The sequence below is a fragment of the Parasteatoda tepidariorum genome, chromosome 11 (genome assembly GCF_982258835.1).
Source record: "Parasteatoda tepidariorum strain Cologne lab strain chromosome 11, Ptep-v5.0, whole genome shotgun sequence".
Classification (NCBI taxonomy): domain Eukaryota; kingdom Metazoa; phylum Arthropoda; class Arachnida; order Araneae; family Theridiidae; genus Parasteatoda; species Parasteatoda tepidariorum.
In genome coordinates this window covers 56,726,512-56,740,862 of record NC_141765.1, presented here as the reverse complement: position 1 = coordinate 56,740,862, position 14,351 = coordinate 56,726,512, and the positions used below count along the sequence as shown (strand labels likewise).

General features: G+C 28.8%; 1 protein-coding gene across 2 annotated transcripts in view; it reads right to left on the bottom strand.

The window, feature by feature from the left end:
* Nucleotides 1–14,351, bottom strand: part of LOC107445944 (ninjurin-1) — a 15,029-nt gene extending 678 nt beyond the window's left edge. The window contains exons 1-2 of one of the 2 annotated variants that reach the window (XM_016060461.4): nucleotides 14,198–14,351; nucleotides 4,185–4,376 (exon numbers count right to left, since the gene is read on the bottom strand). In XM_016060461.4, coding sequence (XP_015915947.1) covers nucleotides 4,185–4,376; nucleotides 14,198–14,212 — 207 coding nt within the window. In that variant the 5' untranslated portion in view covers nucleotides 14,213–14,351. The other variant, XM_087154799.1, reaches the window with a different exon arrangement.

The window sequence follows — 14,351 nt, the reverse complement described above, 5'->3', positions numbered from 1 at the left end:
GAAAGTTATTGAAACCAAACAAATTATTAATATGAAAAGCAAGAATGAAGACACCAAAACATGTTTGATTGCAGGATGAAATGAAAAGGATGTGTAATGTGATTCCAGAAACACCAAGTTAGCAATTAAACTGATTGTTTTTAATCATGCCGTCCTTAATTGCTAGATTTTGATAACATTAATGTTTCTCCTTACTTAAATATCAATTATTAACGACCACCAATGTTCATTTTTACTACTTTTTTTAAAGAAACTTTAAAATATAGGATAAGAGCAGTGATTACAGAATACCCTACCCTGTTTCACGAAACATTTTATGTCCAGTTTTTATTCCAGTCAAAATTGAATTTTTGTTGAGGTCTGAGTACTACTTGGAAGATTTCATGGCATACAAGTTTAATCACATTACTCTATTATGCACTTCTATCATCTAATATTGCATTTATCGAAATCTTGCAGCAAAAAAAAATTCAGGTATAACCAGAGCTGCAAAAGAGTTGATTTTTATTTTAAAAAGAGACTGAATTTTCTTTAAAACAAGCAGACCTTTATTGGAATTTTTTTTTCTTTTATCTTATTATTCACATTTAACATATACATGAGTTTACATTAAATTTACTAGTTCGATCTCTAATACTTTGTAGATTAAGTAGCTAATGTGGGGAACATTATCACTTCAACAACAAGTATATATATATGTATTTGCACTATGATTTAAGCTATCTGTGTCTTTAAGTTCCAGAATTTTAAAAAATAATTGGTGAAAATAAAACTTGGTATTCAGTTACGAACAATTTTTATTAACGCACATCATGTACTTATAAAATGCTATAAAGGTAGCATTGAGCTTTTCAGTATATTAAACTATTAAAAAAAAATCAATTATGCATCTCCCTTTAAGCCTCTAAAATTGAGGTTCCAAAAACTACAAGTTCTGTTATTCAGGAAATTTAATTATTTATAATAAATAGCATAAAACTTGATGTGTACAAATTTAAAAATTTGTAGAGCATCAATTTTGTACAAAAAAATACGAATACTTAGATTTAATGCAGTGATAAAAAATTAATGGGTTTCGTGTAAAGTAATTTGCTTGTATGAATGCTTAGTTTTGATAATTAGCAGGTATAGACGAATGAGCACTGATAATTTAAGAGTGTTTTCTTCGAACTCTTTTTTTTCTGTTATGTTGCAACAAAAGGGAGTAAATTATGAAGCATAGTGAAAAAAAATTGGATCTTAACCATTACGGTCCAACGCAGCCATGTAATAGGCGCACAGTGGTCTGAATTGAAAGAAAACTAGTTATGAGGATTGCAAGTTTATCGCGTCGCAAATTTCTGGAATGATTTTCGTAAGTTACCATATCCTAAAATCCGCGAATTTATTCAAACAGCTTCGATTTGCGCATTGTATTTTTTTTTCCAGCAATTATTACTTTTCTGAAAATTCACGGTCGATAATGTATAATTATCAATTATGCATATAAAAATCCCGATATAAAGAACCTCAGTGCATGCAGGTGCATATTATATAGATAATTTATTTTTCTTTAGTATGTTTGTGGTCCGTTGAAATTTTCAAAGTTTCGTTTGAATCTTCCGCGAATTTTGGTCCTCTTTCCTGTGATAAACTTACAATCCGAGTCATAAGTCAAAGCGTAGTTATAATAAGACTTTTGCTATATGCTGTTGTTCTTTTAGATTGGTTATGATTGCAGATTTTTTTGAATTTATCTTCCAAAAAGTTATTAATTGAATCAGCTTTAGTTTATGTTGCTCGTTTGCAAAATTATTAAAAGACTTCATGTTTTGCAGTAAAGGGTTGTATACTTTTAATTAATACTAAAATAAGTATTTTCTGTCAGATTAACTTTCAAAACTATTGTTTTCTATTAATAAGCTCAGTCAAATTAGTCTCAAACTCTTCTTTTTGAATTGTAAGGTTTACCGGCCTTGAAATGCTGGAATCAAGTGCACGGAGAATATTTTTAATAATTGTTGGGAGAAAAAATATACGCTGTTATGATTTTCCGTTATATTTATCTGTCGTTCAACACAATAAGTTAATGGAGCAAAAAAAAAAAGTTAAAAATTAATATTGTTAAAATTTCCAAAATGTTAACGTCTTTTTAAATTGAAAAAAACCTTCAAAAATGAAGATCAAGGGGGACAGAATAGTAATTTTTCACAAAAATAATTGGATCGTCTTCTGTTGCATTTTGAATTTCGACAAATTAATAGAGTGCAAAATCGGTTTTTCCCTGAGAGAGAGGGATTTTTCAGCAAAAAACCGTTCTCTTCAAACTTGATTTTTCAAATTTTATTTTTCTTCCAACGTTAAAAGTCGTAAATTTTGTTTTGAAATTTTTGAGGGATATAAATAAATACTCGTGACAATCGTATATATTTTTATTTTTACGATTTCAATCTAATTTCTCCTGGAGAATTCTCCAACATTAAAATTTATTTTAATCAAATTCAGTTTTCATGGACATAACCGTTTTCCCCCCATCTTGAAATTTTTTTCTTTGTGATTACATTGTTCTATGGGCATAAAGCTATGAAAAAAAATGGCCTTTTATACCTACTTTTCTCCAGTTTTTTCCCCTACCACAGTGCTGCGGTAGTTAGCAATTTTACTAATTGGGACTAATGTCGAATATATGGCGGCAAAAATAATTTTATTGTTGTCATATTTGCAATTTAATTAAAATTAATTCTATGGTTAAATTCAATATTATAATTTTCCTTAATGCGAAGGCAACTAGTACTCAAATTTGTAATTTGTCGGATAATTAAATTCAGCACAGTTAAGGATTAATATTTCAACCGAATATTTTTTTTTAAAAAAAGAAAGAATTTTACAGCAACACAGTGCATACGCACGGTTAAATCAGCTGCTTTTCAAAGTAATCTAACCCAACAATATATTAACTACCCCCAACAGAAAATCTTGAATAGCATCATTTCAGATAACTCGCCTCTGTTTATTTCCCATGACAAATTCTGTTTCACCTACATCGGCAATTCAAAATATAGAGGGGGGGAAGAGTGCATTAAAACCTAGAGTAAACCATGAAGTTTTGAACGCTGATTTTGCAAGCCAATTGATATGCAGGGCCGGCTGATGCATGTCGCGGCCCCTAGGCAATGCTCGGCTATTTTTTCGCTAACACAACACTTTATTCATAATTACGCTGTTTCTTACTGCATAGGTATATTATCACATTATTCAATAAAAATATTGAATCAAACGAAAAGAATATAAGTAATATTAATATATGCATTAAAAAAAAAATCATACAATAAGCTTAAATATTAACTCTTCTAACTTTTTTTTGTTACAAAATCGTTCAAGACATCCTGAAAGTTAACCTTTTCCAATACATCTTTTTCAATTGCCATTATGGCCAATGAATTTAAACGGTTTTGAGACATAGTTGAACGAAGACAGTTTTTAATTAATTTCAATTTGGAAAAGTTTCGTTTTTCAAGCATGTTGTGTTAAAAAAGCTGCTCTTGCTGTATAGTCATCTGATTAGTTGGCGTTAAAATTACCGCGATAAAATTGCTTGCGATTATATTACTGCGTTATATATGAACTAACTACCATAATATTAATATCTAATTTGGAATGCGTTCAGAAATGTACTAAAATAGCGTCGATGTAATGTACAGAGCAAGACAATCGTCATTGAAATTTCGAATTAAATTTTTACTGTTTTAGAAACATTGTCAATTTTTTTCTCTGTTGCACAGGACCCCTAGGCAGTTGCCTACAGTGCCTAATGGATAAAACGGCCCTGTTGATATGTATTAAGTGTGAGTGTTCAGAAAACCAGTCACATTTTTCTAGATCGCTGAACGCTTTGCTGTTTCATCCTGAAAAATATAGGTATCAAAAAGCCACCAAAACATGGTGAGTCACCCCTAGAGAAATACTTCAGTATTTCTCTAGGACTGACTCTCTGATTACAAAAAAAAGAAATAGAAAATTATATTTAAATGTACGATTTAACTTTTCCCCCTATAAAGATTTTTGTACATATTATCATAAACTCTATATGCCTTTATGCACAAACCTTACACACAAAAAAAATATATGTATTTATTACTCGTTTTAGATCAATTTTAAGTACTTTCTCTTGCAATACCTTTACATTTTAGAATAAACTTTATTACCTGTAAAGTCATGGAAGATCCAATGAGAATCAGATTGATCAAATAGTAGTCATGCGTATCAGCAGTAGCAAGAACATGTTTCAATTGTGAAGCATTAGCAGTCAAAAGGGCAATATCCAACATACCTTGAGCAACAGTTTTTCTGGTAGCATAAATGTTTGCGTCCAAAGGACATTGCTTTTCAGTTTCTCTCTAAAGAATAAAATACCATTGTCATATCAGAGTTTTTATTATATATAGTAAGTATTGCATTGATATATTTTGCTGTGGCTATATTAATACAAAATTAGAAAGCACTATTTTAGCGGATATTATCGTGTGAGCTGACGACGAGATAATATCTTTTTGTTTATCGGCTTTTTGAAATATTTTATTATTCTTGATTTTTCGTACTAGGGATCTATACTTTAATAATACTAGACTATACATAAATGCTAGTTGACATAAGCTCCCTATTCGCTGCCGCTCACCAACCTCGATTGTTTTGAGATAATTGTTTCTTTGAGATAACAGTTTTTCAACGAAGGTTGAAATTATCCTCTTATTTGTGTACTAAAAAGAATTATGTCTGCTTGTGCCGCCCCCCCCCCCTTCTCACGTCTAAAAATTTCCAGTAAGATTCTAATAGAACGTAAGTAATTTTTCTAAGTAATCATTTCTTAAAATAATATTTAAAATTGAAAGTATATTGTTTTAACAAATTTGATGAGTTCGCAACCGTAATGTAATATTTCTGCTTACCAAACAGACGGATCTATTAAATGCATTTTTAGCATGCATCACATTGTATAGGAAGCTGTTCGTTAAGTTCTAAATCATTTGACGAATCTCTTGAACCGTAATTTATAATAGTATATTAATGCAATTTGCACAAAAAATAATAATTGTAAAATGGTTAATAAGGTTGAGACACCGATTTATAGAGCTATCTTAAAATGTAGAGTTACATTTAAAAAAAACAAACTATTTTCTTAGTTTTAAATTCTTAATTTAAAAAACTCTCAAAATCAAAATGCTAATAATAGCAGTACAGGTAAATACTTGTAAATTAGGGATTTGTCTTTTATTAATTTTTTGTTGATGACAACCAAAAAATATGGGAAAACTGGATCCAATTCCGGCCAATAAAAATGCACCGACAACAATCAAACCGTAATAGATCATTTTGTTGTATATATAAACATTAGAAAAATAATAAAAAAAATTTGATGGAAAAGCGTAAAGGTTCTCGTCAAAACGCATTCCTTTACGACAGCGAAACAGATATTTCAGTGTAAAGAATAATTATAAGATAAAAATCTCTCTTAATAATGCGTCTATGCCTCTAAAAAAAATTTTTAAGTGAGTTTCAGATGAAAGAAAACAAACTTACCGGTATGAAGTAAAATATAATAAGCATGTGTTAAAATTAGCTATACTAATCTAACATTCAACAAAAATTGTTAAGAAGAAATATAATGAATGTGCTCTAAGCTTTATTGTATAAAACAATTGGTAAAAAAATATATGAAGCAAATTACATTTCAGTTAGTTATAGTTAATTTACGTCGCACTAGAGCTTCACAATGGGCTATTGGCGACGGTCTGGGAAACACCCCTGAGGATGATCCGAAGACGTGCTGATCACAATTTTGATCCTCTGCAGAGGGGATGGCACCCCCGCTTCGGTAGCCCGACGACCTGCACGCGAAGTCGAGCACTTTACGGTAGAACAGTTTAACGAGGACCAATACCGCACACCCTCGGTCCTTACGCAGACTGACCGTAGCCAGTGATGCAAATTACATTTCAATTCGGCCATCTATGAAAAACACTTTAATAATAATTGGAAAAATTTAGCAACAAAACCCATAACACGTAAAGAAGCTAATGCATAACACTTTTTTCTTGCGGATATTATCATGTAAGCTGACGACGAAATTATACCTTTTCGTAATTTTATTTCTTTTTCAAAATATTTTATTAACAATTTTTCATACTAGAGGGCTATACTATATTAATACTAGGCTATATATAAATACTAGGGGGTCTTAAGCTCCCTGTTGGCTGCTCACCGAAAACGTACATAAAACCCTATTATTGCGTGCAGGGAATTAGCGAGCTTTTCCTACAACTTCTGATATTTATTAAAGTTGTCAGAAAAAATTATTCGCCTATGCATGGTTATTTAATTTCCTTAGAAAGGATTTAAAAACAAGACTTTAGTTCATTTAAAATTGTGTAAACAAAAAATAGAAGAAAAAAAGACAGTGAAATTTCTAATATGTATTGCTATGAATAACACTATTGCAAACACTTACAAAATATTATTTCTCTGTTCTTCACGTGTCTGCGTGCTTGTACTGAAACACAAAACGTTCAGGACACAAACGTATTTTGAGTTAACACTCTTTATGGATGGATTTTATTTTGTAGCCGTCTTTCAACAGACCCGATTTTTGGGTTTATGACTACTAGTGTTAAACTCCATAGCCTTGTGATTTTGAACCCAATCCAGAAGACAAGGAAATTCCTGCTAAATCGTGAATCAAGCATAGGAAGAAATTTGCCTTCGTGGAACTTTTTGAAGGAATTAACCCACATTTGCGTTCATGGAGAGGAAAACCACCCACGGTTAGCTTGTCGGCAAGGGACTAACCCATGATTCGTCTACCTTCGAGGATATTTTACGTCAGAACTGTGGTCGGTACAAGCCATCGCTGGGATTCGAACCCGGTTTACCTCATTGGAAGGCGAGCGCTCTTTCCCCTGAGCCATCACATCTTATTAGGATAACTGAGGGGAGTATACGTATTATGGTCACATAGGTAAATCAGGAAGCATAGTTACACTTTTGTTAATTCTTTATATCATCTTTTTTAATATTGTTGTAACTAATTAAGATACTTTAAATTGTTTGCACACAATAATGAAATTAGTTGACTCAAAGAAAGTTCCATGCAAAAAAAAATTACATTTTTTTTGTAATTAAATTTAAAAATGTTCGAAAAAAATTTGAATTGTAAGCATACAATTTTTTATATAGATTCAAGCTAAGTAATTTTAAATATCAAAATCAAAAATTTTAACGGAATCTAATAGTTCTTTAGGAATAATAATTTAAAAAACATGCATTTTTTAAATTTTTTTAACTCAATTTTTCGTTTGATTTCGTTCAAGTTTTGTATTTTGGCTTATACAAAATTTCTCTGTGAAACAATTTACTTGCTCACATAACTTACATTATGTATAGAATTTGACACATTATGACGAAATACCAAAAATTGAAATGTTCCACTTTATGCTTTCTTTATCATAAATGGGAATTTTGTATAGAAAAAAAAATTATATATATATGAATATTTGATCGAAAATCTAAGAAAGAAAAACTTATTTGGAAAATCAGGACGACTTCTACTTCTCTGCAAATACAATGCAGAAAGCAGTGAAAGATAATTTTGAGATAAAGTTGTGTCAGAGCTTTTAAATATCGATCCAGAAAACATGCGAAATCTTTTCTTTTCAATGGGAAACCGTAAGTTTCAGTTGATTTAAAAGGAGGGGGATTCATATCAATTATTAAGATCTTAGCATAAGCATTGCCTAAGGCAGGTATGTAAATATATTTGCCTTACTAAAAGAATACGTTTCTAACATTACAGCTTTTACAAATTGTTTTATTTGAAATACCTTTCATTAAAACGAAATACAAACAACTTATAGTAATCGAAATATATCATTTGAAAATATATTGACCTTTGAACTATAATTGCACTTATTATCACATTTCACCTGCTAAATCGTGCTTAAAGCCAGCTAGACGCTTAAGGGCAGAATATCAACTTCATAACACAAGCCGAAAAATATTTAAAGGATTTCATGGACTGTCAACTGTTTGTTTTGCGAACAAGAATTATTATACGGTTTTAAACGATTCAGTAAGGTTTTAGACTGGAAATAACAATTAATACAGCTGAGTCACATATATATTAAATAATTAATCAAAAATTGTTTCGATTTCTGTTTCACCTCCATCGTTATCTAACAAGCAAAAATCCAAACATGGAATTTGCTCCACTTTCAATCTTCTTATACTGGGAACTTTATAAATTTTATATTACATTGTAAATTAACATTAATGGCAGTGTCGTTGCGAAGAATTGGGGTTTCATCCTCTGAGGCAACTTAAGGCCCAAACAACTTAGTTTCAGAATGATGTGTATTTTCTATGATGTAAAGGCGGTCGGTACGCTATGCTTACAACATTACTACCATCATACCGTTGGTTTTGAAGATTTGGTCGATAACAGGCTCTTCCGAGAGTACTTTACAGTTATGTATTAGTACTTATTTTATTTGTAACCACAAAAGTATGTGTCGATCAATTAAGATTATCTAAACAATTAACTAAATTTTTCTCTGAAGAATTAAAAGGACCTATTTCTCAATTTCTTTTTAAATTTTTTTTTTCGTACCAGAATGCAATAATCATGGATTAATGATATTTAGTTAAGGAATCCAACTAGGTGAAAATCAACAATTTCGACGAAATATTAGTATTATTATCTATATTTAAACTGCAGTTCATTAGCTTTTCAAAATCCTCTAAATTTTTGATCTCTGGATTTTAGAAATGAAGTTATAGTAGTTTTTTCGTATATTGACAGACGAAATCAAAACCGGAAGTAAACTCCCTAAAACGAAACTAAATTTATTTTTTTTGGTTATGTTTTGAGTGGTTTAACCTTTTTTTATGTGAATAAATTAGGTTTTAAAGAAAAATAAAATTTAATTTTCAAATTATAAACTTTTTTGATCTCAGGTCTTAGAGGCATTGACGTCAATTTTCTTTCACAATGGAAAGAGCCGCTCCAGAAAAAATAGGTTTCTTCCAATTCAGGAGGAAGAAACTTCCTTAAAAAATATATATAAAATACTAAAACTTTTCATTAAACGATTTATAATTGCAATCTCCTTTAAAGGACAGCATTAATTGTCAAGCGATTTAATAAATGTTTAAACGAAAAATAATAAAAATTGGAAACAAAAATTAATTTATGAATTTTAGAAGAAATTAAAACAGTGTCTTTCAATGTTTTGGTTAAAAAAGAATTATAGCAGGATATTATTTTATGATATAAAGTGGTGTAAAATATAATCAAATTTTAATATAACAATTAAATTTACAAATCGCATGCTCCCATCTTAATCACAACAAACCACCTAATGAATTGACGATTTCAAAGAGCATACATTTTTTATAATCAAATACACTTTAAATATAAATACTCAAACGAACTTTTAGATGTGATTCGATGTTTTTAAATTTCTATAGGAAACTAAGATAAGTAATATGAAATCAGATAAAAAAAATAATAAGATGGAAAAAAACTTATTTTTATAGAATTACATTAAATTTTGTTTATTCAAATCATTTAATTGCGCAATCAAATTCATTAATTAACATATTGCATTTTACAATTGTATGGGTCATTTTCAGTTTCCTAAATTTCGTCCATTGTCCTGAAGATTTCACACATGAAAATAATTTTTTTATCTATTTATCTACTAAATGATTAATTTTTTTTCAACATTTTAGTTAAGTTTTTAATTTATCTTAATTTAAATAGCTGATTCGTATTTTTCTTTATTATTATTTGCCAGAAATATTAGGGTATATTATACGAAATGCAACCTATAATTGAGGTGAACTATACCCCGTCCCCGCTCATGAAGAAATCCCAATCCTGAATCGTGTATGAATAAAGATATGTGTCAAAATTTTTAATCACGTACAAAATAAGTGCCAATCATACGGCAAGGAATTTAAATAGACATCCGGCGTAACAGGAAAATAGATATTTCCGCTCAGGGCAGTAGTCATAGTCACGTAATGTTACAGTAGATGTTAATTCTGCAATCATATTTTACGTAAGTCTTTAAATTAGCTTTCGAACTTTACCGTAGAATAATTTGTAATCTAAAATTAAATTTACTGCTTTATTTTAATTGAAAAGATTCAAACTTAAAATTAGAAAACAATTCCAAAAATCATTAACCATTTATTACAAAAATGAAAATGACGTGTGGTACAATTTTGCACCATTTAAATATTTCATCATAAAAGTAAAATTATTTCGATGTCACGCAAATGAAAGTAAGTGGAAATATTTTGTTGAATGTAAAAACAAAATACTTGTTTTGAAAAACTTTGTTTTGCTTTAAGCAATTATTTATTAAGTTATTATTTGTTTAAAGTTTTTATTTTTTAATGAATAAAAAATAGCTTTTGAGAATTTAAGAAAACGAAATGACATTGAAAAAAATTCTGAAGTTTTGGGATGTTATTTGGGTGCCATTAACGCTACGCGTAAGTTTCGGAAAATAATTTAATGTCGTTACAACTTTTTGGGAAATGCCCTTTTCAGCAAAATAGAACACAAATTCGCACTGTAGTTTAATTAATTTACACTTCAAAAGTGTGGTTTTAATCAAATATTAAAGTATTAGTGTCCTTTTAAAGATTTATAACCTGCGAATGCAAAGGCCTGGTATTATTTGCCTTTCGAATACGCAGAAAATCTAATTCTACCAATGGTAAAATATGTTTTCGAAATAAATAATGAAAAAGCAATTATAATTTTTTTAAATGTAAAACATCTAGTGTCTATATTTCTGGAACGGCAAATTTAGGTATTGTTAAAATATTTTGCAAAAAAATAATAATAACAATAGTCATAAAAGTAACAAATTAACTGAATTCTTTAGTATGTAACATGCTTCTAAATAAGTTATTTTTTCATAAACTGTTCGTACTTGTGCCTATAATTGTGAAACAAAGTGTATTGTGCTTCTGAGGAAATTCTGGAAACTTGCATTTACGTGAACAGTTAGATGTAAAAATACCAGCTTTGGAAAAAGTGCGACTTATTATATTGCTCCAAGTTCAAAACAAGATCACGGGATTTATGACTAACCTAATGCATTGATTTAATGTGTAATATAAATTATGAAACTTTTTAAAAAAAGCAAGGTTTTTTTTAAAAAAAATAATGATACTGCGTTATTATTTTCTCAATGTTTTAAGTTCATCGACTCTACAGAAGAATGACAGTGCGAGTTTTGAAACATCTCTCTTTATTCGACAGTTTTTCTCAGAATTACTAATATTTTTGAAACAGTTGGAAACGTCTCAAAAACAAATGAAGCAATCTCTTGAGATTTTGCATACTTTTTCTAGATAGAACTGACTAATGAATGAAAGCGAAATTCAGTGAAGGAATGAAAGATTTATATCGAAAATTGAACTTTTTTTTGTATAAAACTCTGCTGAAAATCCAAAATTAATTTAAATTAAATGATTGAAATTAAATATTTTTTTTATTGTTCTTAAAAAATAAATTTAACTAATATATATATATATATATATATATATATATATATATATATATATATATATATATATATATATATATATATATATATATATATATATATATATATATTCATTTCAGACTTCTAACTCCATATAACTCCTAAATAAGCCAGGGAGGTTCTTAGCAGATCACAATAGCCTGTGATCTGTAACTCTTTGTGCAATGCCTGGTTATGTGAAATTGTGAAAAATCTACTCAATTTAATGAGTGTTGAAAAAAGGTCCTATTTTGAGGGGAGAAAGCTTTTTTTTTTTTTTTTCTTTTACGGAGTTTAAAAATTATGAATCAAAAACGTTATTGATCAAGTTTTCCAAAAGAACATTTTTGTGAATAGTGCGTTTCAGCAATAACTATTTTGCGAGTCATCTAAAAAATTTGAGAAGGGTTCACTGATGGACCCAAATTTCCCTTAAAATAATTCCTTGTGTGTGTTTTTTAGTTCCGTCTAGATTTATTCAAAACAAAATTAATAGACTTCGTTTTGTTTAATATATTTAAGGAAGTGAGAAAAGAAGATTATCAACTCGTAATTCAACTTAAAATTGCAAAATAAAATAGAAATTGGCATTTCCATTGACAGTATTTCCTTATTCACAAACTAATTGTAAGTTGAGCTTCAGACAAACCTGTTTTAATAAAGACACTTTCATTATTTAAAGTTCGTTTTTTTCTGTTTAAAATAACATTTGGAAATAATCTTAATTTCCTTTTGGCTTAAATTCAGAGCTGCTAAAATAAAAATAAGAAATAAAGAATTGTATACTCAGTCAGACTCATTAGCTATATAAGTTTTCAGGATTGGGCACGTTTTACGGCATTATGAAATTTTAATCCACTTACTTTTCTCCCCTCCCCCTTCTGTTTTTTAGAATGGTGACAGGAATTTTTTTCTTTCGTGTTTTTTACCTAGACAACTTTTACCTGATGTATACTTTAAGTTATCTAGAATTCGGGTAAAAAAGAAAGAACAAATAATATAATATTTGCAGATTCTGGTATTTTAGGTCTGCAGACTCGAGCCTGCAAAAGTGACAATAAGCCAGTACTAATTTCTACAGAGAATCCATATTTCGTCGAAGAAAGTGAACTCAAAAGGGGGAAGCGGTAGCATATGAGAATAAGTTAAAAATAATTTCAAATTTAACATTTCGTAGAAAATATAACTCTACAACAATTAATAATACAAGAAGTGTCTCATGACTGCATTTTTTATTCGAAAAAGGAAAAAATTTAAATTAAAACTATTCTGAAAACGAAATATTGTGGACAATTGTTTCCATAAAAAAATTTTGTTATTCCTCCTGTTAAAATACTTATAAGGCCTTTTGTTAACAAATTTTTTTGATAGAAAACTTTTGCGATTACTACATAACATGAAATCTTAATTTGACATAATTCTACCGAAAAATATAAATTAAGAGCTTGCTCATACTATAAAGGTTTTTCTGTCTTCTGAAATGGTAAAATGAAGTTGTTTTCTTAATAAAGACGGTTTAGAATTTCTCTCTCAAAATAATAAAACATTCTTTTTAATAAAATTTCAGACAAGCTGCATATAGAATTGGCACAAAAAAAAATCTTAAAAAAGTTTAATACAACTTGAAATTTTAAGTCTTTTTTTCTCCACAAGGAATGTACTAGCTGGAATTGAATTATGATGCGATTAATTATCGTAGGTTAAAATTTCAGCAAATCATAACTAAACATATTTAGTCAAAAAATGATCTATTTAAATCATTTTTTGACTATAAATCTTATAATGAAAATTTTCATTTTGAATACTAGAAACCTAATTTTTTTTTTTTTTTTGTATTCTAGTTAATCTTCTACAAGTTGTAACGAGATTCGAAAAAAGATTCATTTAAAGACTTTAATTGCGTGTAATTAAAAAATGCCTTCCCATTAAAACTTTGTAAAAAGATGAATTTTTTTTTATTATTTCATTTTTCATTTATTTATTTTTTTTTTTAAAAATTCTGGTAATAAAACATGAAATATTTTCAAAAACACGTAGAGCTGGAAAAAAATATCGTCAAGGTCAATACAACTATAGTGTAAAGACTAATTTGCCAGCTCTGTAATTTATAAATAAATTTTAAATTAAAATTTCTTCAATGACTTTTGCGAATAGATTAACAATTTAGTTTGAATCCAAATCTTTGCGATTTATTGATAAAATTAATATAAAGAAATAAAAAGCCTGCATGGATGATATAAAAAGACCTTACAAGCTTAAAATTGGCAGCAAACTTTTTGATCTGGATTCATTGGTTTTTGTGAATTAAGGAAACAAATACGATTAAATGCACAACCAGAAGAAAAAACTAGTTTAAGAGTAAAATAAATTAATAGTTGAATAATTATTTAAAAGACTTATAGTACTTCATCACTATGCATAAATTAACTACAAAATGATTTATCATAATCTATCAATTTCAAATATACGTTAGACTTATAATTAAATTGAATATTAACTTATTCATAGATTTTCTTAAAAATAACTATCGATGAAGAAATATATACCGTTAAATGTAATTGAATTCTTCAAATCTATATAATAAACAACAATAACAAAAACTATTACACATAAAAACTTACTTCACGTCTTGTCATGGTTGCGTTATGCCGGTTTTACCACAGTAATTTCAAACGCCGTTCCTAACCGAAACAAAACATTTCAACTTTTAATTGCGTAGGATCCCGATCTTGAAGATAGTTGAATGCGCATGCGCCATCTGTCGGCTGAGTCGAA